The 24,654-nt window shown below is 41.7% G+C and overlaps 4 protein-coding genes across 4 annotated transcripts in view; 2 read left to right on the top strand and 2 right to left on the bottom strand.

The window, feature by feature from the left end:
* The window catches only part of LOC117417161 (protein phosphatase 1L), a 39,172-nt gene extending 29,891 nt beyond the window's left edge, over positions 1–9,281 (top strand). Inside the window, exons 2-4 of the mRNA XM_034029075.3 lie at positions 336–510; positions 7,288–7,449; positions 8,670–9,281. Coding sequence (XP_033884966.2) covers positions 336–510; positions 7,288–7,449; positions 8,670–9,016 — 684 coding nt within the window. The 3' untranslated portion in view covers positions 9,017–9,281. The remainder of the gene's footprint in view (positions 1–335; positions 511–7,287; positions 7,450–8,669) is intronic.
* A 148-nt stretch (positions 9,282–9,429) lies between these two features.
* On the top strand, positions 9,430–14,300 carry LOC131740039 (uncharacterized). The gene is made up of 2 exons (XM_059034375.1): positions 9,430–13,152; positions 13,189–14,300. Exon 1 carries the CDS (start codon positions 10,920–10,922, stop codon positions 12,963–12,965), a length of 2,046 nt encoding a protein of 681 aa, XP_058890358.1. The 5' UTR covers positions 9,430–10,919; the 3' UTR covers positions 12,966–13,152; positions 13,189–14,300.
* Positions 14,301–14,451: 151 nt separating this feature from the next.
* On the bottom strand, positions 14,452–16,310 carry LOC131740040 (UDP-GalNAc:beta-1,3-N-acetylgalactosaminyltransferase 1-like). The gene has a single exon (XM_059034376.1). It carries the CDS (start codon positions 16,063–16,065, stop codon positions 15,049–15,051), a length of 1,017 nt encoding a protein of 338 aa, XP_058890359.1. The 5' UTR covers positions 16,066–16,310; the 3' UTR covers positions 14,452–15,048.
* Positions 16,311–21,677: 5,367 nt separating this feature from the next.
* LOC131740038 (UDP-GalNAc:beta-1,3-N-acetylgalactosaminyltransferase 1-like) lies at positions 21,678–24,255 on the bottom strand. The gene has a single exon (XM_059034374.1). The coding sequence runs from the start codon at positions 24,205–24,207 to the stop codon at positions 23,191–23,193; it is 1,017 nt and encodes a 338-aa protein (XP_058890357.1). The 5' UTR covers positions 24,208–24,255; the 3' UTR covers positions 21,678–23,190.
* Positions 24,256–24,654: the final 399 nt, after the last annotated feature.

Raw genomic sequence — 24,654 nt, 5'->3', positions numbered from 1 at the left:
CAAATAGCTAACGATAAACTACTCTGTAAAATTCTAGTTAAAGGAATGCATTTGAGGATTAGCATGGGGGAGTTTGATGTTTAGAAGCCACTGTGATTGTAATCTTGCTGCCGACCTTAAGGTGTTGTTCCAAACAGTTTTGACTCGTTTGGGATGGTAAATGTAAGCAGAAACAATGTCTGCAATTGATCTTTTCATGTTGGCTTTATGAGCAATCAAGAAATACTTGCTCAAAAGGCTGGAAAGTTTTCTTTAAAAGAGCAGATGGGCTTTTTTTTATTCAAAATTATTCTACAGCGGGGTTATTGACAGTCTTCTGTCTGTTCTTTTAACAGTCTGCTGCTGAATATGTGAAGACACACCTGCCTGAGGTTCTGAAGCAACAGCTGCTGAACTACGAGAAGGATAAAGAGAACAGTGTGCTGTCTTACCAGAGTATCCTAGAACAACACATCCTTTCAATCGACAAGGAGATGCTCGATAAACTGTCTGCCTCCTATGATGAAGCAGGTAAGAGAATGCACAACCACGGTCTGTTCCAACTTTTCTTTGCAGGGCACACGGAGGGCCAAGCACATAAAATGACCTGTACAGTATGGGTGTAATTGAGAAACAGACTGTGACAGGATTGACCGAGGTTTGAGACTCAGAGACAGTATAAAGTTCAAAAATAAAGTTTTTAATAAACAAAAATACAAAATAAACCAGCACAAGGGCCAAACAAAAAAGGTTCAAACATAAAACAAACACAAAGCAAAAAGCAAAACTTACAAAAATAAAGGTTTCCAGGCTGGGCGTTGCCTTCACTGGAACAGAAAAACAAACTGAAAACACAGCACAAACAAAACACTCCTCCTTCTGGAACTCTCTCTACAACTCCCTCCCAGCCAGGGCCTCTCCCCTGGCTTTTATCACATGTTTTCCTGGCAGGGAGGAATTTTAACCCCCTCCCTGCCAGTCCCAACCATGATCATAAAGACGGGGCAGTCCCCCGTCACATATCCCCCCCCCCCTTGTGCCAAGCACAACATGGCCTAAATGGCCACCTCCCCCCTCAGTCTCAGTCCCGGAAGAGGGGGAAGCACAGTGTCCATGGGGGTGGCCATGGTGGGATGTTGCACCACCCAATTCTTCGTGGCCGGCAGCTCCCTCTTCCAGGGCTCCGGCCACACACTATCTTGCCACGAAAGTGCCGCTGGGGGAGCTGGTCTCCTGACCTCCCTCCCCCTCTTCATGGCTGGCAACTCCCCTCCGTGGGGCTCCGGCCACAGTGTAGCGACCCCAGGCGAAGCAGGATCACCGAAGACCCCAAGCGACGGCAGCAGCAGCAGACCCTCAGGAGTCGACGGCAGCAGCAGCGGACCCTCGGGAGGCGATGGCAGCAGCAGCGGACCCTCGGGAGGCGACAGCAGCAGCGGACCCTCGGGAGGCGACGGCAGCAGCGGACCCTCGGGAGGCGGAGGCGGGAACGGCGGCCCGGCTCCCTCTGGTGGCGGAGACGGGAACGGCGGCCCGGCTCCCTCTGGTGGCGGAGGCGGGAACGGCAACTCGTCTCCCTCTGCTGGCGGAGGCGGGAACGGCAACTCGTCTCCCTCTGCTGGCGGAGGCGGGAACGGCGGCTCGTCTCCCTCTGCTGGCGGAGGCGGGAACGGCAACGGCCCCCATTCTGGCTCTCGGGACGGCAGCTCTTCCCCTTCTGGCTCTCGGGACGGCGGCTCCTCCCCTTCTGGCTCTCGGGACGGCGGCTCCTCCCCTTCTGGCTCTCGGGAAGACGGCTCACCCCTCTCTGGCTCTCGGGACGACGGCTCACCCCTCTCTGGCTCTCGGGACGACGGCTCACCCCTCTCTGGCTCTCGGGACGACGGCTCACCCCTCTCTGGCTCTCGGGACGACGGCTCACCCCTCTCTGGCTCTCGGGACGACGGCTCACCCCTCTCTGGCTCTCGGGACGACGGCTCACCCCTCTCTGGCTCTCGGGACGACGGCTCACCCCTCTCTGGCTCTCGGGACGACGGCTCACCCCTCTCTGGCTCTCGGGACGACGGCTCACCCCTCTCTGGCTCTCGGGACGACGGCTCACCCCTCTCTGGCTCTCGGGACGACGGCTCACCCCTCTCTGGCTCTCGGGACGACAACTCATCCCTCTCTGGCTCTCGGGACGACAGCTCACCCTTCTCTGGCTCTCGGGAAGACAGCTCCACCTTCTTTATTGGAATAACTGGGGCATCTCCCATATCTACCGCCAGGTAATTAACGACCATCAGGGCCAGCTCTGCAAAGGACGCCGGGTGATGCTGTTCCTTCCACTTTTCCCACTTCCCCCCCCCATCTCGACGCCACAGCGTGTTGATAACTATGGGGAGGTCGTGGAAGAGGTCCGCCTCAGGGTGCATCAACCAGTCCCATATTTCCTGGGATGGTGGTGAAGGCGGTGATGTTGGAAGTGGTGGGGTGGCTGCCGAGGACGGGGTTTGCAGCTGCTCCTGGTCCCGATTGTGGGGGCATCCTGCCCAGTTGTGGCCATCCACCTCACAGCGCCCACACCAGTCAGCTGGTGGCCCATCTGGACAGGACCTCCACCAATGATCCAGCATCCCGCACCATGAGCACCAGGGGAAAAGACTGGCTGGGTCCTCCAGCTGGGGTGGCTGTTGTTGCAGCAGCCTACATTTCTTCGGCTGCTGCATCTCCTGCCTTTGCCACTGTCTGCTCTTCCCCATTTAAATAAAGTTTCCAAAAAAAAAAAAAAAAACTCCCAAAAAAGAAAAAAAAAAAAAAGAAAAAATTACTGCCCTGAGCCTCCAGGTGGCGTTATCCCGTTTCTGACACCAAATGTGACAGGATTGACCGAGGTTTGAGACTCAGAGACAGTATAAAGTTCAAAAATAACGTTTTTAATAAATAAAAATACAAAATAAACCAGCACAAGGGCCAAACAAAAAAGGTTTAAACATAAAACAAACACAAAGCAAAAAGCAAAACTTACAAAAATAAAGGTTTCCAGGCTGGGCGTTGCCTTCACTGGAACAGAAAAACAAACTGAAAACACAGCACAAACAAAACACTCCTTCTCCTTCTGGAACTCTCTCTACAACTCCCTCCCAGCCAGGGCCTCTCCCCTGGCTTTTATCCCCATGATCATAAAGACGGGGCAGTCCCCCGTCACACAGACCAAGAAATGTCTATCCAGTGATATTAATTTTATTAGAAACCTTTTATTCAACAATCTGGAAGAGACCAAACATTAAGATAGAATGTCTAGCTTTAATAAAGATGGTTGAAGCTAAATAAATCTATAACAGATGAAGACACTGAAGACACTGTTCACCAGATGCAGCAATGAAACCCTGATTGCCTTGGTATTTGATCGTGTCTGTACAGGAGCATCCTGGTCTGTGGCTTGGGCTTTTGCCTTCCTGGCATGGTCAACCACAAGATAGTAATGCCCAATATTCAGGCTTCTATTGCTTAAATAAAATACTTCTGCAGACCTCCTTAGTTTTTTAAATGCATTATTCCAGACCCTCCAGTCTTGCTGAACCTTAAATGATTTCTTAAAAAATAAATAAGAAAAATAAATAAATAATGACTTCAGGATTTTGTTCTGTTGCTCATGGCATTCTTCTAGCGTTATCTAGCGCCACGCTACTGCCAACAGCAAAAAGTCATTTTTAAATTGGATACAAAATGTAACATGATGGCATTTCTCTGATAAAACCAAAAGGTCACCAGCCTTAGTTTAATGCTAGCAAGTGTTCAGTTTTATTACTATGCTGCACATGAAAGAATATTTTATGAAGTGTCATTCCAATGTGCCTGCAATGGAAGAGAAAGGTCAGGATGAGAAAATAGCACCTGGAGTAAAAATGTCAGGCAATAGATAATCATGTTGGCTTGTTGGAGCATCTAGAGGTGTTAAACCTGTAAGCGGCTTTTAGCAGAGTTTTTTTCATTATTATTATCTCATCAGTGGCATAACATCTTTTTTTTTAAAAGTGAGTACATATCTTGAAGGTTTGGCAAAGATTTCTATTGTGAATGATTATCCATAATTTTGAACACTCGATCACAGATTTCAAAGTAATTCTACGACACTGATTTAGTTTTGTGTTATCACACCAGTAAAAGCCCAAGTGCTCTTCGTTACAGTGTGTCTGGGGAGTGTTTAACGAGGGTGGCCTTGAATCTTAAATTTAGATAAGCACAGATAAGGCTGCGGTTTTCAAAGCATGTCTCCATTTTGCAAGGAACACTATTGCTACTGCGCAATTTATTCAGGGGTTTTAATTTAATAAAAGATTTAATTGTGCAAATTATCTTTTGACTCGTACATTTCTTTTGCTAATCAATTTACTCGAATCTTCGTTAAATTAAATATATTGTAACAAACTAAACAAGATATACTGTCTGCACTTTCATTAAAGCCTTTTACTGGGATTAAAAATGCTGAATGCACTTCCAGTTTAAAGTGAAAGTCAGCGTTACTTAATGTTTCAGGTAGAACTACAAATCCACATCATGTGGAAATGATATGCGATTAATCTATTTATTGATCGTTCAGAACAATTTTTTGGGGTTGCTGTAACTTGAACTTGTCTGAAGTCTGGCGTCTACCGTGTTTGTGTGTGTGTGTGTGTGTATATACTCTCAAATTGTTAGTCTGGGGTATATATGTTGGCATCCAACTCAAGAACGCATAATATCTGATACAGCACCAGCTTTCAGTTTTAAAGCAAGAGCCTTGAAGGACTAACTAAAATTATTATTATTAGTATGAGTTTCAAAATTATGTATTTATCTGTGCCACATAGAAAAGAAAGAAAAAAACACTCCATCAAAGGCAAATCAGTGAAACTACTTTCTTTCGACTTCTGTTGCAAACATTCCTCACTGATCCTCAGAAAACGTAAACAGTCGTGTTTTATTAATGCTGCCCCCTCTTGAGAAAGCAGCGATCATTTATTTATAATAAGACAGGGGTGTAAAATATTCGTGGCAGGATAATATTTGTTCTAGTTCAGAATACTGTACTATGTGTTATAATAGTGATAAGTTTCTTTTGATGCTTGGTATATATATATATACATACATACACCAAGATCAGAGTTCAGAAAATGTGGGTATATCTAGCGTGGGATACATTTTTGTTCTTCTACTTTAAATGGCATAACATAAGTGGAATAACATGCTTACAGGGACTAGTTTCTAATAGGTCTTTGCTTACATTCCAGTCCAGTGTTGTGCTGCTGAAAGTCAGGACTGAGCTGCACTTTGACAGTTCAAACAGTACTGCCACACATACGTGTTTTGTAACAGATTAAAAATGTCTGAAATAATTTCAGATTTCTACGGTTTTAATTTGGGCTCCTATTTCCTTGAACGAGTTTAGTCAAGAAATGCCAGTTTCTGATCTGAACATATATATATGTGTGTGTGTTTGCCATAAGGATTCCTTAGGATGCACATGTTGCATGGCCTGTAATCCAACTGGATTCGAGCCAAGTATCTGAGGAATCGATTCCAAAATCCTCTTTTATACAATGTGTGTAAACCAAATAAATCAAGAGAATACAAATAGGGGCTCTTGATAACCATAATCTGGCAAGGTTCTAACTAAAATGGAGTATTGTCTAATAATCAGTGTGCATAGCACCTGTACTATATGTCTTAAAAGCTATGGAAGGGGATTTGTATGTTACAAGCATGCCTCCCATGTCATGTTTCGGTTATTGGTATCTTGAATCTGTCTTTTATGAACTACACATTAGAAGCCACTATACCTAAAATGATTTAAGTCATGGCATGAGGGGATTGGTGAGGTGGGGGTCAAGATGGATTCAAACATTGTCCCCAGTTCCCTGTTCCTATTTTACTAGATACTGTACTCTGAAACCACCTTCTCTGCACCTCTAAAAGAATTGTTCCTTAAAGTTTCCTCAGTAAATGATGACTAGCTCCCTCCAGTGGCTATTTTGGATACTGTGGTGACTAAGAAAGCACTTTTCAATTGCTGCCAGACGATGATAGCTATGAATATAGCAAAGAAGCATGATTAAAAATAAGGAATGCAAACAGCATTTGTTCATACAGTATGAAAGCATTTAAATAACAGTACAGTGGGCTGCTGGTACTATCACTCTTCAAAGCCTGCCACCTGCAGACCACTTTGTAAGAGATCATACAGTTCCCGTTGCAGTATTCTGTTAAAATGAGCTTCTCACAGTGGCACAGTGAAGGCATTTCTTCAGGCAGATTTACACAGCAGGTGCCTTTTGAGCCTGTTCTCACTTCGGAAGGAAAAGATAAAAATAATGAGTTGGCCCGCAGTCGAACATAAAGACAGCCAGAGAGAACACTGGAAATGAAAGTACAGATTATGTAACGCAAGCAGTCGAAAATAATGTGTTAACAGTATTCCCGTTCGCTATTATAACCTTGGTAAAATGCAATATTGGAAATCCCAACCTGTTATTGCAAAAGTTACAGCTATATTCATTTGTTGTTTTTTTCTTCACAAAATGTTATTATTTTTTCTTACCTTGAGGTATTAGGCATTTTATTTCACACACGCTACAGCTGTTTGATCTAATTCCCACTTTGTAGAAGCAGCTTCTCAAAAAGGCTCCAGGTAGTTGCAATATATATTTAACTGCAATGCATTTAATTGTGTGTGCATGCATTTACTTTCGTTGATGCTTATTTTTTGGGTGTTAATGCAAACATGGGTAACCTTCTGATTTTGCATTTATCATGTACATAAAATCAGATACTTTCAAATACTGTTGGGTGCTCTTGTTCTTTTATAATGAACTGGTCTTTTCTCATCAGTGAAAGGCAAAGCAGTCTCTTTGAAATTGCTTTACAGCAGTGAGTAGCCCACCCAGGAAAACCAGCTCACTGTGTTAATCAATTCTATTTTTAAAATCTTCAGTTAAAGTGATGCACTGATTTAAGATATTTTTTCAGCTCTGATCAGCAACTCAAGTTCACTATGTAATGTGTTAATCATGCAACCTCTAAGATCAATTAAGCTAATTAACCACAATGTGTGTTATTTGACAATTAATTTAAATGATACTGTATTTGTATGTTAAAGAGAAATTGGGTAATTAACATTCCCATTTCTTAGATATATAATTTCAGATATACTTTTTATAGTAGTTTCATGTGTGTGTTTTTTTTTTTGTTTGTTTGTTTGTTTTTTCACTGTCTGCAATATTAGTAATTAATTAAACTTGGCAAAAGCCTCTTTCTGTAATTGGTTACTGTCTTGTTTTATCATTGCAGGTACCACCTGCCTGGTTGCGTTGTTATCAGATAAAGAACTGACAGTGGCAAATGTTGGGGATTCACGAGGGGTGCTGTGTGACAAAGATGGAAATGCCATCGCTTTATCACACGATCATAAGCCCTATCAACTGAAGGAAAGAAAAAGAATCAAGAGAGCAGGTAAGATCACAGAGTGCCTTTCCCTCCCTTTCTCTGTCCTGGTGATTAAAATAAAGACCCTCATTCTGCACTGCATGTTCACAGGTAAAACTACACTGGAGAAAGCATTGATCAAATTATATTGCAGAATAAGTTTGAAAAGGATTCAATGAGACACTGCTGACTATTAAATATACTTTGTGGTGCTGTAAGTAAAACTAGCAAACATTCTAATTCCATGGTGTGCGTGGAATCAATAGAATGTTCTGCATATTAATGACTTCATATTAATGACTCATGTGGAGCTCCGTATGGGTTTGCTTACGAGTTGGTTGTAAGCACCCTGGCTGTATAATCATCCTTACCTGCATAGATAAAGTAGCTGACAAAATAATAATACAGCATTGGACCTAAAAGTAGCTGACAGGATAATAATACAGCATTGGAACTAAAATTAATTAATGTGATTTGTTATATCCAAACAATATAGTGAAAGATGCTGAAGATGTTTTAATTGAGTACAGGTGTATGTAAATAACAAAAATAGAAGTAGCATGTTATGATTGTATTGCTTTCTTTATTGTGACAAACTGCTAAGTGCCGTGTCAGTGAGTCATGAGGGGGGGGGGCTATGCTAATTTCGGATGTCACGCATTTTAAAAACTCATTAAAACATGCATTCCCTAGAAAAGGTTTACAATGACTTTGTAAGATATTTTATGGAAGTGTCCCAATTTTACTTCTTAACGGTAGAGGGCAGCAGCAACGTGAATAAAACTACTCAATTCTGAACTGTACATGGTCAGTGTCTAAAACTTTCTGTAAGATTCTCTAGAGCAATGCTTATCTTCAACTTGAAATTACTGAGAATCTCTCTTGAAGTGGTAATGCCTTTATTACCCACAGGAAAAAAAAATTCAAAATTGTTTTTGAGGCATACTAAAAGGTATTATGCATGGCAGAAAAGGTTTTTATTTTTTTGGGAGAGGGGGGGTTGCAACTTGTAGATTCTCAAACTATATAATTATCGCATTTTTTTCTAAAAGGGGGGAGCTATTGCATCATTAAAATGAATATGAAAAAACCTGTTTACAAGCCTCTAAATTAGGTTTGAGTCATTCTGGGGAAAAAAAACTGGGACTACAAATGAATACTGAAATAGCTATTCTCTTATCAAGATGTTCGCTGCCCGCTTCTTGCACAGCCATTTCACTTGGATGGTCCTTGCGTTTGCATTGCAGGGGGCTTCATCAGCTTCAACGGCTCCTGGAGGGTCCAGGGCATCCTCGCAATGTCTCGGTCCCTGGGCGACTACCCCCTGAAGAACCTGAACGTCATCATCCCGGACCCGGATATTCTGACCTTTGACCTCGACAAGCTGCAGCCCGAGTTTATGATCCTGGCTTCCGACGGACTGTGGGATGCTTTCAGCAATGAAGAGGCAGTGCGCTTCATCAAAGAGAGATTGGATGAACCACATTTTGGGGCCAAGAGCATTGTATTGCAGTCGTTCTACAGGGGATGCCCTGATAATATAACTGTAATGGTTGTAAAATTCAGAAACAGCAGCAAAACAGGAGACCAGTGAAAAATATATATTTTTCCCCCACTAAGTTTTAAAGCAAGAACTATGTTTATAGTATTATCTACAACATATTTTAGTGTTATCTGAATTATTAATGATAAAGGGCACAGTTTCCCAATGTTATATTTTTTTGTTTGTTCCTTGTTTGCTCTCACAGATAAGAAACAAATAAATATTGCGTTAGATCTTTATAAACAGGAGAAATATGCATTGTGTTTAATGATTAGTAGGAGCCAGGTGCGGTGGGAGAATAAATCCATTCAATTAAGACTGGCTAATCTAACTCTTGTTCTCTTTGGAAAGTTTGCCTGATCTCCAAGCTCATTTTATTTTAGTACTGATGAAAATGAGTTATCCATGCATGAATAGTTTAACTACTTGGAAAAGAAGCCCAGATTTAATCAATCACAAATACATTTAACTCATAAAGCATGTACTGGATTAGTTTCCTGGTTAGCTGTTTTGAGGGGAGTGATCTTTCTTGGACCTGTTTACAGGTCTGTAGTTTTGAAAGAGTTAATTTACCAATAGTCGTCCAACCTGAATTGACTTTGAAATGCTATATAAATAACTATAATATGATATTAAGTAATAGAACTGTATAGTAAATGTTCTTTTTCCCAAAAGCAAAGTGGGCATTACCCTCCTTTATATGTGCAGTAGGTACCTGGATTTCATGCTCGACTGTCGGATTCTTTGGGCTCTATTTTCGTAATCCAAACATAGGCAGAACTAAATGCGGTTTCCCTTCAACCTCTTTTGGCTGTATTTCTATTTGTGGTCACCCCTGGATGAAATTGGGTCCACCACTGATAATGTCATTAAAATAGACCTCTTTGCTTTACCTAGAGCAGTGAAGTAAAGCAACAGAATACACATATTGGCTATTCTCCAAAACCAAGATCCTGATTTTTTTCAAACTGTATTAGCCTTAGATTAATTGGCAGCGGACACTGATTAAATGTATTTTGTGCACAGTTAAAATATAGCTAGAACAGGAAAAACCTATTGAAAATCAAAATAATAATAATAATTAAGCAGTAAAAAGGGACATTTGATGTTCATACAACCCAGAATTATTGTCCACAAATATTATACCTGGGATGTGGGGAGGAACAATCGTGCATTTTCTGTTTACAGTCTCCAAAACAGTACAAAGTAAACAGGATATGGTGTAATTTCCAGTCAACATGTTAAAGTTGTGTCCCCCACTTCCTGTCTAAACATTATTGCATTATCTAAAGCATATTTTGGTCTGTCCTTGTGAAAGGCATAATCCTGCCTTGAAGTATGCAAATTTAAAATGTGCATACATATTTGCATCTAAGCTAGCGCTAATGTGCATGTTAAAAGAACAATAACAACGCAAAGGTAAGGCAGTCCTTTTATTTCCATATTCAGATGAATCATGCTCTGTGACGGGGGACTGCCCCGTCTTTATGATCAATGTTGGGACTGGCAGGGAGGGGGTTAAAATTCCTCCCTGCCAGGAAAACATGTGAGAATGTGGCTGGAGCCCCAATTGAATAATTGGCAATTACTGGGGAGAGGCCCTGGCTGGAGGAGAGAGAGGAGAGTGTTAGAGGAGGAGAGAGTTGTAAAAAGAGTGTTTGGTTTGTTCGGTGTTTTCTGTTCCAGTGAAGGCAAGGCCCAGCCTGGAATCTTTATTTTGTAAGTTTTGTTGTGTTTATTTTGTGTTTGAAACTGTTTTGTTTGGCCCTCGTGCCAATTTATTTTGTATTTTTGTTTATTAAAATCTTTATTTTTGAACTTAAAACTGTCTCTGAGTCTCAAACCTCGGTCCATCCTGTCACATTTGGTGTCAGAAACGGGATAGCGCCACCTGGAGACTCAGAGCAGTATTTTTTTTTTTCTCTTGAATTTTGGGAGTTTTTTTTTTTTGAAAATGGGAAAGAAGAGCAGGCAGCGGCAAAGGCAGGAGATGCAGCAGCTGAAGAAATGTAGGCTGCTGCAACAACAGCCACCCCAGCTGGAGGACCCAGCCAGCCTTTTTCCCTGGTGCTCCTGGTGCGGGAAGGTGGATCATCGGTGGAGGTCCTGTCCAGATGGGCCACCAGCTGACTGGTGTGGGTGCTGTGAGGTGGATGGCCACAACTGGGCAGGATGCCCCCACAACCCGGACCAGGAGCAGCTGCAAACCCCGTCCTCGGCAGCCACCCCACCACTTCCTACATCACCGCCTTCACCACCATCCCAGGAAATATGGGACTGGTTGATGCACCCTGAGGCAGACCTCTCCCACGACCTCCCCATAGTTGTCAACACGCTGTGGCGTCGAGATGGGGGGAGGTGGGAAAAGTGGGAGGAACAGCATCACCCGGCGTCCTTCGCAGAGCTGGCCCTGATGGTCATTAATTACCTGGCGGTAGATATGGGAGACGCCCCAATCATTCCAATAAAGAAGGTGGAGCTGTCATCCCGAGAGCCAGAGAGGGGTGAGCCATCGTCCCGAGAGCCAGAGAGGGGTGAGCCATCGTCCCGAGAGCCAGAGAGGGATGAGCCATCGTCCCGAGAGCCAGAGAGGGGTGAGCCATCGTCCCGAGAGCCAGAGAGGGGTGAGCCGCTGTCCCGAGAGCCAGAAGGGGAGGAGCCGCTGTCCCGAGAGCCAGAAGGGGAGGAGCCGCCGTCCCGAGAGCCAGAAGGGGAGGAGCCGCCGTCCCGAGAGCCAGAAGGGGAGGAGCTGCCGTCCCGAGAGCCAGAAGGGGAGGAGCTGCCGTCCCGAGAGCCAGAAGGGGAGGAGCTGCCGTCCCGAGAGCCAGAAGGGGAGGAGCTGCCGTCCCGAGAGCCAGAAGGGGAGGAGCTGCCGTCCCGAGAGCCAGAAGGGGAGGAGCTGCCGTCCCCCAGAGAGGGGGAGCCGCTGCCTTCGCCCAGAGAGGGGGAGCCCGAGCGGGAGGAGTCGGTGCGTCCACGGCCCGAGAGGGAGGAGTCGGTGCGTCCACGGCCCGAGAGGGAGGAGTCGGTGCGTCCACGGCCCGAGCGGGAGGAGTCGGTGCGTCCACGGCCCGAGAAGGGGAAGCCCACAGGCCTAGGGCTGAAGGGACCTGTAGAGGGAGACGAGTTGCCGTTCCCGCCTCCGCCAGCAGAGGGAGACGAGCTGCCGTTCCCGCCTCCGCCAGCAGAGGGAGACGAGCTGCTGTTCCCGCCTCCGCCAGCAGAGGGAGACGAGTTGCCGTTCCCGCCTCCGCCAGCAGAGGGAGACGAGCTGCCGTTCCCGCCTCCGCCAGCAGAGGGAGACGAGCTGCCGTTCCCGCCTCCGCCAGCAGAGGGAGCCGGGCCGCCGTTCCCGTCTCCGCCAGCAGAGGGAGCCGGGCCGCCGTTCCCGCCTCCGCCAGCAGAGGGAGCCGGGCCGCCGTTCCCGCCTCCGCCAGCAGAGGGAGCCGGGCCGCCGTTCCCGCCTCCGCCACCAGAGGGAGCCGGGCCGCCGTTCCCGTCTCCGCCTCCCGAGGGTCCGCTGCTGCTGCCGTCGCCTCCCGAGGGTCCGCTGCTGCTGCCGTCGCCTCCCGAGGGTCCGCTGCTGCTGCCGTCGCCTCCCGAGGGTCCGCTGCTGCTGCCGTCGCCTCCCGAGGGTCCGCTGCTGCTGCCGTCGCCTCCCGAGGGTCCGCTGCTGCTGCCGTCGCCTCCCGAGGGTCCGCTGCTGCTGCCGTCGCCTCCCGAGGGTCCGCTGCTGCTGCCGTCGCCTGGGGTTGCCAGGGATCCTGCTTCGCATGGGGTCGCTACACTATGGCCGGAGCCCCACGGAGGGGAATTGCTGGCCATGAAGAGGGGGAGGGAGGTCAGGAGACCAGCTCCCCCAGCTGCACTTTCGCAGCAAGATGGTGTGTGGCCGGAGCCCCGGAAGAGGGAGCTGCTGGCCATGAAGTATTGGGTGGTGCCGGACGTCCCACCATGGCCACCCCCATGGACACTGTGCTTCCCCCTCTTCCGGGACTGAGACTGAGGGGGGAGGTGGCCATTTAGGCCATGTTGTGCTTCGCACAAGGGGGGGGATATGTGACGGGGGACTGCCCCGTCTTTATGATCAATGTTGGGACTGGCAGGGAGGGGGTTAAAATTCCTCCCTGCCAGGAAAACATGTGAGAATGTGGCTGGAGCCCCAATTGAATAATTGGCAATTACTGGTTAATTGGGCTCCAGCCACAGGGGATAAAAGCCAGGGGAGAGGCCCTGGCTGGAGGAGAGAGAGGAGAGTGTTAGAGGAGGAGAGAGTTGTAAAAAGAGTGTTTGGTTTGTTCGGTGTTTTCTGTTCCAGTGAAGGCAAGGCCCAGCCTGGAATCTTTATTTTGTAAGTTTTGTTGTGTTTATTTTGTGTTTGAAACTGTTTTGTTTGGCCCTCGTGCCAATTTATTTTGTATTTTTGTTTATTAAAATCTTTATTTTTGAACTTAAAACTGTCTCTGAGTCTCAAACCTCGGTCCATCCTGTCACATGCTCCCATAAAGCTTTCACAATTTCAAAAACAAACAAGGGAGGTACACCCTCTTACAACAGGCTTTATGTGATCTTAGTTCTTCAGTATAATCATGTCTGACATGGTTCATAGTTTTGTTTTTCCTTTTTTACAACCAGCCATAATTTTATAAAATATCCATGCCTTGAATTCTAGATTCACACATAGAAGAAAAGAAGAATGGTTAATCCTATTACTGGAACAGAATTTCAGTACCTGATTTCAGTTAAATTCAGTATTCTATATAATTTAAATGTGAAGGAAATGTATGGTTTAATATATTAACTCAAACAATATGTTAAATGAGTCCTTAATTTGTAAGAGAAGAACAGAGAAGTATTAATACAAATAAAAATAAATTGCCACTATAACTAGAAACCTAGGAATCCAGTTCTGTTTTGACTGAAACACATCTGCTGCCTTATTTTTTGTTTGCTTGCTAATAACTGCTTTGCCAAAAGGTGCACTGGTTATTGTAAAGCTTAGTGAATTTTTTTCTCACGCACACATAAAGTAAATCTAGATTGTCTTTTTACATTGGTCTCAGAGATAATATGAACAAATAACAGTGAACTACCAACATACGTTATATACGTCAGCCTAGTAATCTAATAGGAAATGAATGTTAATGTCACTCTGGATGAAAAAACAAACCTGTAATGATGCAATAGAGGTAGTAGTTTTGGTTATATATTCTCCCAGAATGCGGTATGTGTTACCAAATGTGATGTTTGTATTGCTGAATTTCAGAAAATGTGAGGGGGAAAAAAAAAACATATGGATTTAAGGAAAACATAATAAAACACATTCAAAGCTTTACTACTTGCCATTACTGTATTGTTTAGTATTTCATTTTCAGCCTTTTGTGACATGACAATGCAATCGGTTCGCATTGTTAAATCAGAACAAATGTATACAGAATAATAATGACAACTAAAACCTACAGGTGCAGCCCTTGAGCTAAATGTCTGAAACCTTGCCAAAGGCTGTTTTTATAAAAAAAATCTAAAACAGCAATTATTCAGTAATGCTATATGGCAGCCAATTTGACAACATTGGGAAAGATTTTAATTGCACTTAATAAACTACCAGTGTGTTATAGTTGTGTTAAGTACTTATCAAATGTTATAGCTAACTTGAAATATGCAACTGTTCAAGAGCTGAAAACAAGTAAAAATGTAAAAAATAATTATTGGGAAATAACCCAATAGTATCTCTTAACAATGCAATAATTACTGAGAAATAACGCAATATCTGGTAATATCATTTATTATCTGCTGTGAGCTTTTGTACTTCCTTACAAAGGACTAAATACTTTTTTTACTTTTTTTTTTTTAAGTATAAGAAGATAAGTGCCCAGGAAGAAAGATCAGAATAATCCAAGCAACTGTAACAAAAATGGGGTATCGGTACGGTTAGAAACACAAACTGTGTGCACACGCAGTCCCCAGAAATAAAAGTGAGCTTTCGTCACTTTCCTCTTCAGTTGTGCATTGGTATATTGACATCATTGTCAACTTTAATCGTATAATTAACATAATATTTAGTGGTTTGCAATAAAATCCTCCTATGTCTTCTGGAGTGTCTCCCAATGACGTTTCATGGCTACAGGATCCACCCAATGGGCTGCAATCAAATGTTGAATTTTATCTTCAAGTTCAATTCTTTGGATGAAGAAGAGGTTGTCATCAGGCATATGTACCTGACCTCCCAATAATCTTAAACAAACTCCTACATAGGCATCTTCATTCGTGAATGGCATGACATGGCACATCATCATGTAAATCCGCAGGGCTAGATTCCCTGAAATAACATAACCCAGCCCACTGCAATAGGGGGGAAATACATCAAGAGGGTACTCTTCAGAGGAGACATAGTATTTAAGTCTTTTGTTTCTGATGGGAGCACCTTGCAACCAATAGCCTGTGAACAATGTCTGTGAAGATTCTTCCTTCAAGTTGAGCAGATAATTGACCAAATTGCCAGGATTAACAAATACATCCGAATCAGTTTTCATAATGTACTGAGCCTTTGGGCAGAAATCATGCAGCCACTGAAAAGCCATTCTCGTTTTATGTGTTAGATTTTTATGGGTATCTAGAAAGTCTTGCATTATCATATCTCTGTATTTTTCATGTTCTAAATATAATTTTCCTGTTTGCTCTCTGCTTTCGTTGCCTATTAAAAACAAGGCGAGAACAGATTTTCCATACCATTGCTTCTTACTAGCCCAAGAAGCTCTAATTGCCAGTCTCGCTTGGACTTCACTTGGATGAGATGCAATGAAAATGACCACAAAAGGCATAACATCCCTGCATTTGGAATGTTCCGAGATCAAGTAGGTGAAGTTGGGTCTGTGCTTTGGTTCACGCTCATATAACTGCAGCCATTTAGGGTCGTCCTTCGAAATCTTCTGCAGGGCATCCTCGTTGAAACCAGGAGTAGGCACAGCCGTGTCAGTCAAGTTTGGGGTTGACCGAATCTGTTCTATCAACCCCTTCTCGTTTTGCTTCACAATATAACCACACCAGAAACATAGTGTGAATACGAAAATTGAAAGTAAAACAAACTGGTAAGTATTCATGGTAGTCTGCCTTTCTTCAATTCAACATAAATCCTTGTACTACAGGTGCTGCAAGAGACATGAAACGTATTATTATTATTATTATTATTATTATTATTATTATTATTATTATTATTATTATTATTATTATTATTATTGCTTTTGAAATAATGTCATTAGTTAATATCTTACCACCTTGACTTGCGTTATAAAAACACCTTATAACCCTAAATTCAATATCTTGGCATTTCCCCCCACGGTGCTTGATTGGGTGGTTTAATACGGGTTTGATTTGACTGGGGGAATGGGGGGGTTTCCCTGGCTCTACACTTTCCATTTTCATCTGAGGTTTATTTATGTATTTGTACTGCGTAAGTTAATTTGATTTTTGGTTACTCACCATTGTGACCATCAGAATCGCTACACTGTAATATGAATCAAACTTCATATAAAATGTGTCTGGCAAAAGATGTATGATTCTTCAAATCAATGAATTATTAAGGCTATTACTGATATAATTACTATAAGATGCATAACTTGTATTAAAATATTTGTCAACAGCGGGATTTCCGATTTGACTGTAATCAGTGCATTCCATAGGCATAATCAAGACACATCACTCATTTGAATAGTTTCTATGTGGCCCCCTATGAGCCACAAATGGGGGTCTGTAGTTGATCATCAACGCATTTATATTTTATAAATATTCGAAATGAATTCAAATATACATTTTAAAATGTTTTTTTTGTTTCTTTTTATACCACATATGTGCTGAATGTGAATAAAAACACAATTATAAATATTTATAATTCATTTTCAAAGATTATGAATTATAATTTTTTTTTTTTTCAAGAAGCTGCTTGATGAGATTCTGGGATCAATAAGCTACTAACAACCAAACGCGCAAGATGGGCGGAATGGCCTCCTCTCGTTTGTAAACTTTCTTATGTTCTTATTACTTATGATAGCTGATTTACTAATATTACTAATATTCAAATATTCCAAAACCGGTCAAATTAGACATATTAATAAACAAATGATATGAAATACTTATTTGGGTGCCTTTTTGGCACCCAGTATAGTCTATATGCTCAGTGCGCAGGCTAGGCAATGTTAAAAAAAATGTATGAAAGCAGACTGGGTTAGTTTCGCAGTAAATGTACTTCTCTTTCAACTCGAAGACGACCAACAATAATACTTTTGGGATATACCTGCCACAGGGACGTCCTCGGTCCCGCATACCGAGGGAATTAGTCATTCCGCGGAGACCACGTTCCCTTTTGCTTCTCACATCAGATGAGTAAGGTAGGTATAACTAACCTTCCCCAGTGGCTGTGATTGGGTCTGTGTAAAAGAGCTCTCACTCGAGTTTTGTGCAGTTCCCCTGCAATTTTATTGCCTGCAATTAATTGCTGTAAGTTGACTTTGCCACTTCCCTGGAATCAGAAACTCAGCTTCTGTGAACTGAGCTAAAAACACTGCGCAACTCCGGTGCTCCACTCCTTTGCAAGCTACGCGCCCGGTTGTGTGACTGCGCACAGTCCAGGCGAGACACCCTTGACCAGTACCCTCGGTGCTCAGTGCCTCGGCGCCCGCGCTGCTTAGACACTCCGTGCTTTGGTGCTTCAGCGCCCACCCACGTTAACGCTAGACACCTGTCCCCAGTACCCTTGGTGTTTACACCCTCGCACAGCCTCAGTGCCTCGGTGCTTCGGCCCAGCACGTTAATACTCATAAAAGCAGTATACTTTTTCCTTCCTGCCTAGCATGCCTACCTTGAGCCTGTGCTCCACTCCGGTGTACGCTACACGCTGTCCCATTGTGTGACTGCACGCGGTTCAGGCCAGGCTACCGCCCGTACTGTACCCTGGTGCAGCACCGTGCGCTTCACTGTACTGCTCTCCTGCTTGCCTACCGATATATTTTCACATCGGATGAGTAGTTATGTTATAATTTCATACCCATTTTAAAGCAATTTCTGTCAATTTCCTACCACAAGATCAACTCCGCATTTAAATCTTTAAAAATAATACAGTAATTATTTAAATTATATATATATATATATATATATATATATATATATATATATATATATATATATAACTTATAAAGCTTTTTGCTCCAGTGCAAAATTTGCTTCACTTTTCTAAATGCCAATAAACTCCAGCTAATTTTCCTAAACTGTATTAATTGTATTTCTCTTTTCCATACCTATGTTGTCTATTGCTAGATTTGCACCTTTAAACCTTTACAATTACTTTCAGAAAATCTGGAGCAAAATGCTTTGAAAACGTTCCTGTCCGGTTTGTCTTCCCTTAATATTAAGCTCAATATTTTTTGCATTTAAATGTGTCGCATGTGTTTTAACATATTTAACAATCATAGCTAAATATTAAATTAGACGTATTAAATAACTCTTTTTTAGTAACACAGTGCTGTGTTTATGGTGCAGTTCCAAACATGTACATTACACGGCCATATGTTCAATTACACATACAGCATACATTAGATAGAAAATGGGGTGCTTGGTCACCAATGATTACGCAAATGTGATTTCCAAGACCATTCAAAATACATCCCTTTTGTTCCGTGGTTCGTGTATTTTTTCAGACATGGGGTACAATTTGCTAGCCTACCTGTTGTATTGAAACACCACACCAACTATATTCGACTCGAATCTAGAAACAGGTGATAACTGGTCGAAATAGCAGGTGACATGGTCGAAAGATCTATTTGAACTTAGCTCACAATATAGTACCCGTCGTTTTTTTTTGTTTTTTTTTTCATATTAATAATCACTGATATCCCGACGGGCACAGCCTATTAATCAAATTGAACCCCTAGTGCTGAAATAGTAAAAAGAACGAACGAAAATCCATTAACTGTGTAACAACTATTCTGTAACCCACAAAGAAAACTAGCAAAAGAAAACGAGATTTTATCCAACGTCTGAACAAAGGTCCTTACCTGAAACCACCAAACACCAAATGTTTTCTGTGGGGAGCTCGCGCACAAAAACAACACGTATTTCAATAGAGGCTATACGGAAACAACAAGACCAATAAGCTACCGGTACAGCCTGTCCCGAAGGTGCAAAGGTGAAAATGATACACATAATACAACTAAGTGGGAACAATATAAATAACACTGTTGAAAAAAAACCACCGAACCGACCTTTCATTTCCCATTCCGTGCAATAAACAGATTGATTAATAAAGCTGCCTAGAAGCTCCACAGGGGACGAAAAAGATATAGCTGACACATAATACAGTGAGTAACATACTTACAAAACTGTACGAAGGGTTAACTGACTTTTAATTGTCCATTTCCTGCATGAAATGGGTTAATATGAATTGAACTACTGGAAATTCAAGAATGGGTATTCATCAGAGGGGATGTTGGTTAATTTTTACTGTCTAGCAGACTTTACACATTACACTTTTCAGCCTTGATAGAAACACCTGCAAAGAGGCACTGATCACTACCTTAATACTGTACTGGATCGGAACACTACATTTGCCTACAAATTCAGTGACAACAGAGAATATCATGCTATTGACCAGACCTTGTTTTTACTGATTAGCACTTGAAACAAATTTCAACTATGTGTTGTACTCTTAGGTAAACAAAATTGAGCAAAAAAGGTTCTATGCTATTTGTGGAATATATTATCTGCTGCTGTTTGCAACCACGTGTAAGATTCTGTATTTTTACTTTCTAATAATCAGTTTAATAGTTAATGTGGTATGCTGAGAACTCTGTACTCATTTCTCCAAAATGTCATGACTTCCAAAACTGCTGAATGTGCTTGGCGTTGACAACCATTCAAGCTTGTGTTGGTAAGTTTGTGGTACACTGGATGTTGTTGTAGACTGAATTATGAGAATATCGGGGTTAGAGAACATCAGCTTGCTCCTGGGTTACCATGCGCTTCTTCTTGGCCCATGCATCACAAATAGATATATAAGAATGCTGAGGTACTGGCTAATGACGTGAGCGAGCAAGAGTTGAAAGTGAATTAGCTTGGTATTCGATTAACCTTGGGTAACAGGAGGTTTGGTGGTCCAGCGCTTAAAGAAGCGGGCTTCATACCAAGTGGTTCCTGGTTCAAACCCCGACACAATATGTGACTTGGAGCAATTCACCAATATAAAGTGTTGTCAGTGATATCCCGCGCAGGAATTACACTGGAATAACCCAGTTCCAAGCATGCTACTTTTTCTGCAAAAAACGTTAACTTTTTATTTGTGCATTTATTTAATTAATTATTTAACTGATCGCTTTACACTACCTGTAAGGAAGGTGTAGTCACTACACTACACACTGCTTGTTTTATAAAATACATACATTCTGCCTAGAGAAGCACATAACAAATGCAGAAATAGCAAGAAACAATAGGGGGATTCATTAGGTGTTTGAATTAAAAAGGGCTCAATATAAATCTGGTGATATAGAGCAGATATGAACCTGCTAGCAGGGGTCTCCAATCCTGGTCATGGAAGGCTGGTGTCCATCCTGGTTTTTGTTCCAACTGTACCTTAAATTACTTAATTGGACCAATTAAGTGCTTATTGGAAGCGATCAGATCTCTCTCTCTCCGTCTCCAATCACAGTGCATCCAAGCTTTCTCACTCATGTTGACATCATATTCCTGTGACAGACAAGGCCCAATCAAAACGCGATGCGGTTCCATCCCAAAATCCGGTCCTGTGTCATACCTCAAAACAAATGTCTATTTTGTTTTTGTCCACCTTTACTACCTTTCAATCCCACCGGTCCATTGATTGAAATCCTGAAATTACATAAAAACTGTAATTTGTGTCATTAACATATAGGTTTCTCATTTAAATACTGAATAGTTATTCCGCCACCCTTATGTAAATTGCGTCCATTCCACCTGTCGTAAAACAGCAGAAAAGTGTTTCATTTTATGGTGGAAAACAAGCATTTGGGATAAGAGTCGGATTAAAACAGACAGAGACAGCGAGTTTCGGACTGTCGGAAGACACATTTGAGATTCAGGGCCAGTATTTCCAAAGGTAATTACTGCCCCCTTGTGATAAACTTGAGCATCAGTCTGTATGCTGATCTTTCTGGTAACTGGGCCCCCTATTCACAAAGCTTTAACCTACTAATGCATTAATATCTCCTGCAGGGGAAGAAGTCCCTGACAACATAGATATAGTGAGGGTATGTCATACTTCACATTGTTCCATGTATCTGGAAAGCCGATTATCCAATAGCAATGACATTGGTAATACAATGATTTAGCACAAGTTATTGAGTATTCGATTCTGGGGATCTATGAGTTATAGCATGTATCTTGAGAACACAAGGAATTGTTTCACATACTGTAAATCAGTCATTTTATTATACTTTACCATGATACTGAGAACTCATTTCCTTACTTAATGATGTCTAGGTCTTAAATATCAACCATGTATCGATTGTCTATCTAACTGTTCATTGCCATTAGTATTACATCCGGGGTCTCCAACCCAGGCCCTGGAGACCTACAGGCTCTGCTGGTTTTTCATTTCAACCAAGTTTTCAGTTACTTAATTGCACTAATTATTGGCTTAATTAGTCAAGATTAACAGGTGTTCCAGATCTTTAGCCACTGATAACAGGTGTTCCAGATCTTTAGCCACTGAACAATAACAAAGCAAAGGTAAGGCAGTCCTTTTATTTCCATATTCAGATTAATCCTGCTCCCATAAAGCTTTCACAATTTCAAAAACAGACAAGGGAGGTACACCCTCTTACAACAGGCTTTATGTGATCTTAGTTCTTCAGTATAATCATGTCTGACATGGTTCATAGTTTTGTTTTTCCTTTTTTACAACCAGCCATAATTTTATAAAATATCCATGCCTTGAATTCTAGATTCACACATAGAAGAAAAGAAGAATGGTTAATCCTATTACTGGAACAGAATTTCAGTACCTGATTTCAGTTAAATTCAGTATTCTATATAATTTAAATGTGACGGAAATGTATGGTTTAATATATTAACTCTAACAATATGTTAAATGAGTCCTTAATTTGTAAGAGAAGAACAGAGAAGTATTAATACAAATAAAAATAAATTGCCACTATAACTAGAAACCTAGGAATCCAGTTCTGTTTTGATTGAAACACATCTGCTGCCTTATTTTTTGTTTGCTTGCTAATAACTGCTTTGCCAAAAGGTGCACTGGTTATTGTAAAGCTTAGTGAATTTTTTTCTCACGCACACATAAAGTAAATCTAGATTGTCTTTTTACATTGGTCTCAGAGATAATATGAACAAATAACAGTGAACTACCAACATACGTTATATACGTCAGCCTAGTAATCTAATAGGAAATGAATGTTAATGTCACTCTGGATGAAAAAACAAACCTGTAATGATGCAATAGAGGTAGTAGTTTTGGTTATATATTCTCCCAGAATGCGGTATGTATTACCAAATGTGATGTTTGTATTGCTGAATTTCAGAAAATGTGAGGGGGAAAAAAAAACATATGGATTTAAGGAAAACATAATAAAACACATTCAAAGCTTTACTACTTGCCATTACTGTATTGTTTAGTATTTCATTTTCAGCCTTTTGTGACATGACAATGCAATCGGTTCGCATTGTTAAATCAGAACAAATGAAAGATTTTAATTGCACTTAATAAACTACCAGTGTGTTATAGTTGTGTTAAGTACTTATCAAATGTTATAGCTAACTTGAAATATGCAACTGTTCAAGAGCTGAAAACAAGTAAAAATGTAAAAAATAATTATTGGGAAATAACCCAATAGTATCTCTTAACAATGCAATAATTACTGAGAAATAACGCAATATCTGGTAATATCATTTATTATCTGCTGTGAGCTTTTGTACTTCCTTACAAAGGACTAAATACTTTTTTTACTTTTTTTTTTAAGTATAAAAAGATAAGTGCCCAGGAAGAAAGATCAGAATAATCCAAGCAACTGTAACAAAAATGGGGTATCGGTACGGTTAGAAACACAAACTGTGTGCACACGCAGTCCCCAGAAATAAAAGTGAGCTTTCGTCACTTTCCTCTTCAGTTGTGCATTGGTATATTGACATCATTGTCAACTTTAATCGTATAATTAACATAATATTTAGTGGTTTGCAATAAAATCCTCCTATGTCTTCTGGAGTGTCTCCCAATGACGTTTCATGGCTACAGGATCCACCCAATGGGCTGCAATCAAATGTTGAATTTTATCTTCAAGTTCAATTCTTTGGATGAAGAAGAGGTTGTCATCAGGCATATGTACCTGACCTCCCAATAATCTTAAACAAACTCCTACATAGGCATCTTCATTCGTGAATGGCATGACATGGCACATCATCATGTAAATCCGCAGGGCTAGATTCCCTGAAATAACATAACCCAGCCCACTGCAATAGGGGGGAAATACATCAAGAGGGTACTCTTCAGAGGAGACATAGTATTTAAGTCTTTTGTTTCTGATGGGAGCACCTTGCAACCAATAGCCTGTGAACAATGTCTGTGAAGATTCTTCCTTCAAGTTGAGCAGATAATTGACCAAATTGCCAGGATTAACAAATACATCCGAATCAGTTTTCATAATGTACTGAGCCTTTGGGCAGAAATCATGCAGCCACTGAAAAGCCATTCTCGTTTTATGTGTTAGATTTTTATGGGTATCTAGAAAGTCTTGCATTATCATATCTCTGTATTTTTCATGTTCTAAATATAATTTTCCTGTTTGCTCTCTGCTTTCGTTGCCTATTAAAAACAAGGCGAGAACAGATTTTCCATACCATTGCTTCTTACTAGCCCAAGAAGCTCTAATTGCCAGTCTCGCTTGGACTTCACTTGGATGAGATGCAATGAAAATGACCACAAAAGGCATAACATCCCTGCATTTGGAATGTTCCGAGATCAAGTAGGTGAAGTTGGGTCTGTGCTTTGGTTCACGCTCATATAACTGCAGCCATTTAGGGTCGTCCTTCGAAATCTTCTGCAGGGCATCCTCGTTGAAACCAGGAGTAGGCACAGCCGTGTCAGTCAAGTTTGGGGTTGACCGAATCTGTTCTATCAACCCCTTCTCGTTTTGCTTCACAATATAACCACACCAGAAACATAGTGTGAATACGAAAATTGAAAGTAAAACAAACTGGTAAGTATTCATGGTAGTCTGCCTTTCTTCAATTCAACATAAATCCTTGTACTACAGGTGCTGCAAGAGACATGAAACGTATTTATTATTATTATTATTATTATTATTATTATTATTATTATTATTATTATTATTATTATTATTATTGCTTTTGAAATAATGTCATTAGTTAATATCTTACCACCTTGACTTGCGTTATAAAAACACCTTATAACCCTAAATTCAATATCTTGGCATTTCCCCCCACGGTGCTTGATTGGGTGGTTTAATACGGGTTTGATTTGACTGGGGGAATGGGGGGGTTTCCCTGGCTCTACACTTTCCATTTTCATCTGAGGTTTATTTATGTATTTGTACTGCGTAAGTTAATTTGATTTTTGGTTACTCACCATTGTGACCATCAGAATCGCTACACTGTAATATGAATCAAACTTCATATAAAATGTGTCTGGCAAAAGA

Source organism: Acipenser ruthenus, chromosome 12 (genome assembly GCF_902713425.1).
Source record: "Acipenser ruthenus chromosome 12, fAciRut3.2 maternal haplotype, whole genome shotgun sequence".
NCBI classification, from domain to species: Eukaryota; Metazoa; Chordata; class Actinopteri; order Acipenseriformes; family Acipenseridae; genus Acipenser; species Acipenser ruthenus.
Note: the sequence above shows the minus strand (reverse complement) of the source record. Positions and strands in the feature narration are given on the sequence as shown.